The 4,945-nt window shown below is 36.5% G+C and overlaps 1 protein-coding gene and 1 long non-coding RNA gene across 2 annotated transcripts; one reads left to right on the top strand and one right to left on the bottom strand.

Annotated features, from left to right (window-relative positions):
* Positions 1 to 2,470: 2,470 nt before the first annotated feature.
* On the top strand, positions 2,471 to 4,390 carry LOC103522284 (mitochondrial import inner membrane translocase subunit Tim8-like). The gene is made up of 3 exons (XM_008487390.3): positions 2,471 to 2,834; positions 3,479 to 3,669; positions 4,034 to 4,390. Exons 1-2 carry the CDS (start codon positions 2,703 to 2,705, stop codon positions 3,644 to 3,646), a joined length of 300 nt encoding a protein of 99 aa, XP_008485612.1. The 5' UTR covers positions 2,471 to 2,702; the 3' UTR covers positions 3,647 to 3,669; positions 4,034 to 4,390.
* Positions 4,210 to 4,939, bottom strand: LOC113472731. Its single transcript, XR_003394928.1, has 2 exons — positions 4,495 to 4,939; positions 4,210 to 4,324 (listed from the first exon to the last, which is right to left on the bottom strand). It is a non-coding gene; the product is annotated as an uncharacterized LOC113472731 (long non-coding RNA).
* Positions 4,940 to 4,945: the final 6 nt, after the last annotated feature.

Here is a 4,945-nt window from a genome sequence, read left to right as displayed (position 1 = left end):
CAGGTAGCGTACAAAATGGAAGAACCACCGCTATAATAGTGTGTCGACTTAAAAACAAAATGTAAAAACACAAAGCAAGCCTCTCGAAAGCCTTTAGTCAGCTTAAAAAAAAGAAGAGAAAAAACGCTTGAAAAAGCAGACTTCTTCCTTTTCCCATCAAAAACCCGAAAAGCCCCCCGCGTCAGCGGCAAATCTTCTGCCGTAACGTCTTTAAATAACTAAAAATACAGTAAGATCAATTCAAGTCACATATAAGAGATCACATCAATATAATAATCAAAAATTTTTTTAAGGCATATTTTTAACACAATAATTTTATTTAGCAATTACCCGTGAGGGCACCATAAATTCATATAATTTCACAAAGAAAATGCATAAATTAATTTCTCAGCAAGCCAATCTTTGTACTTGCTTCCCTATCCCCATCGGCGAAATTTTCGACATTCATAGAAAACTAACAACCTTTGAAAAGAAAAGTATTGGCACGTAAGAAACAATAATAATGAAAGGGTACATTTACTATCTCGATGTTTAACGACAACTTTACGTCCTAGAGAAGGGTGGGATATCTGAAAGTTTACCGTTCAGAGAGCTCATGAAAAAAAAGGTTGTTTAGGTGAAATATAGTACTCATCACGGAAAACTAGATCGTTTACCATTCATCTTTAGATCCGACTGAACTGTAAAATAATAATCTTGCATTCCTGGACACACCCCAATGGTCTTCTCACTGGGTCACCTTAGGTAACATGATCCTTTAAAGGTAAGTGTAATACCTTTATGGATTTCACTGGTGTCACCGCTGTGATAAAACCTAATCTGTTCGTGTGTTCTCAACAGTAACGTGTAGATATTTTATAGGAAAACTCAAGCAAGCCTCTCACAAGTCTGACACAGAGACAGGTACGAGAAATCAATAAAAAGTAGGTAGGCTAAGATACTGTCATCAAACTAGGAGTATGTGGGATCTCAAGTATGTGCCAACTTCTACAATAATTTAACATTTTTCTTGTTACGAATTATTTTTAAGGTGAACAAGATACAGTCAACTAAAAAGACCCAAGAGAACGCAAGTACGGTCCTTTTCCTTCTCCCTCTCCACCACCTCGAAACCTTTTTTAGTTAACCCTTCAGAATTAATCAAAAGAAGCGACTTAAGAATGTCAAGTGTTCCTAAGCTCTCACATATTCGCACACGTTCGCGCTGTAGTGTCCCGACCTACTTTGTAGTACCCCTAACACTAAACCATCCTCATGGGTTACACATAAAAGCGGAAAACGTTAAAGTCCCGATTACTGCCCCTTCACTGTTGACAGGTCGCTCTACTAAGAAAGGTAGTACAGTGGTGGTATTTTTTAAAATTTCCTTTTTTATACGAACATCACTACCTACAATGTTATGATGTCTAACTTATGCGACATCTGGCAGGTTCGCTCGTGTAGCATCTAGAGACAGCCATTTCGTCTCTTTAAATGACACGCGAACATATAAAAAAGTATTCCTAGAACGATATTGAAGTGAAGCCAAGAACGGGGCTTACCAAGTTTCATTTATTTTGAAAAACGTAGGAGATTGATTTTTTTGTTCTTTTGAGGCCGGGGGACACAAATTGAGTTTAAACTCCGTTAAAGTTTTATTTTCGATTCAAAGCAATCTGATTTGCTAAAAAAAAAAAATAAAAAAAAATGGAATTTTTAAAAATCAATCAATCAGATACTTAAAACCAAGTTTATAAACTCACTTTGTGGCCACTGGCCTCAAACTTCCCTCGGGCAGGGGCCGAAAAAAAAGTATTGTGGAGAGCCAGACAGAGACAATGGAGTTTATGGTTTTTTAGGCCTCCCCTACAAGATTTTGCCTGGGGTCCCCGCGGTCAAGGGGGGTATACCGTGTACGCTCGAAATTATATGCATTTGGGGCCTCCTGAATGTATCGTTTGGGGGCCCTAAGCGACCAAATTCGGGTGCTTAGGATCCCACCCCCGCAGCTTATACGAGAGCTAGAGCTGAATAATGCAATTTAGGTACTGTCTATTATATGGGTTGTAACGATCAGTTTGATCGATTGGTTTGATAGAGGGAACTGTAACTGCTAAGGCCTTATCGTCCCAAAAGTGAAGAGAGAAGGAAGACAGGATAGGAGAAAGCCAGCCGTTCCGAGAACGAACCTTATCTGTTTCGGATAAAGTTCGCATCGGGCGGGAATCGAACTCGCGACCTAGCGATAGCGCTTGCGCTGAGTGAATGAGGCTGGATCTTTGGGCTTCACTTTTATCAGCAATACGCAATATCCATCGATCGCAATGCTCTTGTTCTATAAACTACGGTAGACGTCTTCAAAAGGCTACCGTAGTTCTTTCCTGTCATTCGATAAGAAAAATGACCGCGAATTATTTGAACAGTTTGAACTTTCACTTTTAAAATTTCATTTTGCGGAAGTGGAGAAATTTTGTGATTATTTTATTTTTTTTAACCTTCTTCAATTCAGAAAATAAAAGCTCACTGCAGAAGTTAGAAAAGGTTGTTCACTGAAAACTGAAACTGATCATATTGAGGCCAGATTAAAACATCCTTTTTGTTTTGCTTTGTGTAATATTACTACTCAATAGTTTTCCAGTATTTCATCATTTTAACAAGCCAAGTCAAATAGAAAGTAAAAATTCACTAACAAAATAAGTTCAAATACTAGTACCTAAAGCACCATGTCTTTTGTGGATTCAGGGTTGAATTTTGATGATGGCAGTATTTCTACGAGTGGCCTGAAGGCAAACAGCAACAAAGACCTGGAGGACTTTCTTATGCTGGAACGGGAGAAAGCAAAAATGACTGCTCAAGTAAGTGGTATTGTGGAATAATACACTTGTTTACATGAGATACTTTAGTCCTAAGGGCCCATTCTTCAAGTTAACTCTGCAGAATTCCCAACTTTTTCTTCACCTTTTCCCATTTTTAGACAGGGTCAACGTGTTTTATTAGTCCTAGGGTAATCACTCTTGGGCTGAGATTTGGTTTTGGCTACAAAATTTTAAGAATACATGCCTTCGCACGTATTTCTACGAGTGGCCTGAAGGCAAACAGTAACAAAGACCTGGAGGACTTTCTTATGCTGGAACGGGAGAAAGCAAAAATGACAGCACAAGTAAGTGTATTGTGAACATGTAGGTAAATACTTGTCTATGTGAGATATGTTGGTCCTAGGGTTCATTCCATGAGAAACTCTGCAGAATTCCTGACTTTTTCTTTGCCTTTTCCCGTGTTTAGATAGGGTCAGCCTTTTTTTGTCAGCCCTAGGGTGATTGCTTTGGGCTGATATTTAGTTTTGGCTACAAAATTTTAAGAATAGACGCCGTTCGCACACAACCTTTGCTAATTTTCTGACTTTTTATTCCATAAAGGAAAAAAAAAATCATAATTTATGCTCTTGGCTTTTTCCAGCCACATTTTGCACTATATTTTGCACTTCTTCCCTATGTTTCAGATGTTTGAATTCAACGATATTTGCTGGGACAAGTGTATGACAGACAAACCAGGCCAAAGATTGGACAGCAAGACAGAAACTTGTATTGTGAATTGTGTAGATAGGTTTATTGATATATCTATGTTCATAGCAAACAGACTAACCCAGAGAACCAATGGTTTAGACTAGGTACTTTTTTTGATGTTTAACATGTAGAAGTGATATTTATTTCCATTCTCAGTTCCTTTGTAAATAATGTGGCTAGTAGGTACTGTACTTAGGTAGCCTTATAGTCATGGTAACAGAGTAAAATGTTTAAAGCTTGTTTAGGAGAGCAAAAATAAGGAAGCTTAGCTGGGAAGTAGGTACCTCACTGGGTCTTTTGTTTATTTTTTTCTTTTTTTTTACCAACAAATAGAAAGCCTAGAATACACCATGAATTTGTATTTCTAGCACAGAGTTGAATAAAATTTGACTCCCTGGAATTGAACCATGGTCCAGGTGTGTAAACCTAGTGGTTGCTTTTAATACTATCTCTTTGTTGTTAACTACAAATTGTGACACAATGTTTAACATGTAGAAGTGATATTTATTTCCATTCTCAGTTCCTTTGTAAATAATGTGGCTAGTAGGTACTGTACTTAGGTAGCCTAGTAACAGGGTAAAATGTTTAAAGCTTGTTTAGGAGAGCAAAAATAAGGAAGCCTGGCTGGGAAGTAGGTACCTCACTGGGTCTTTTGTTGATTTTTTTCTTTTTTACCAACAAATAGAAAGCCTAGAATACACCATGAACTTGTATTTCTAGCACAGAGTTGAATAAAATTTGACTCTCCCTGGAATTGAACCATGGTCCCCTGGTGTGTAAACCTAGTGGTTGCTTTTCATACTATCTCTTTGTTGCTTTTCATACTATCCAGCATAAGAAAGTCCTCCAGGTCTTTGTTACTGTTTACTACAAATTGTGACACATGCTGTTAAAGAAACTATTGTTCTTTGACTCTCCCTGGAATTGAACCATGGTCCCCTGGTGTGTAAACCTAGTGGTTGCTTTTCATACTATCTCTTTGTTGTTAACTACAAATTGTGACACATGCTGTTAAAGAAACTATTGTTCCATCAATAGTGGAAAATCAATTAAAATTAAATATCCAACAAATTTAAAAAATATAATAAATTTTTGTATTTACATATACAACAAACACCTCTTCTCTATAAATAAGAATGTAAAAAAAGAAGAAAAATAATAAAATAATAATAAACATTACAATAGGTATACAATACAGAATAAAAAAAAGTAAAATGACAACTGTATAACTAGAGAGACCAAAATAGTAGAATTCAAAATACAAGAACCAATAACAACTAATGATAATGAAAATTTATAAAAAATACAGTAGGTACCAACCTTGAGTAGAATGAATAAGATTGTGGTTATGTACTTAAGCTATATTAGGATATGAATAGAAAGAGGGAAAAAGTAAAAACAAA

Source organism: Diaphorina citri, unplaced genomic scaffold (assembly GCF_000475195.1).
Source record: "Diaphorina citri unplaced genomic scaffold, Diaci psyllid genome assembly version 1.1 scaffold7764, whole genome shotgun sequence".
NCBI classification, from domain to species: domain Eukaryota; kingdom Metazoa; phylum Arthropoda; class Insecta; order Hemiptera; family Psyllidae; genus Diaphorina; species Diaphorina citri.
The sequence above is the reverse complement of the archived record's forward strand: the minus strand, read 5'-3'. Positions and strand labels throughout refer to the sequence as shown.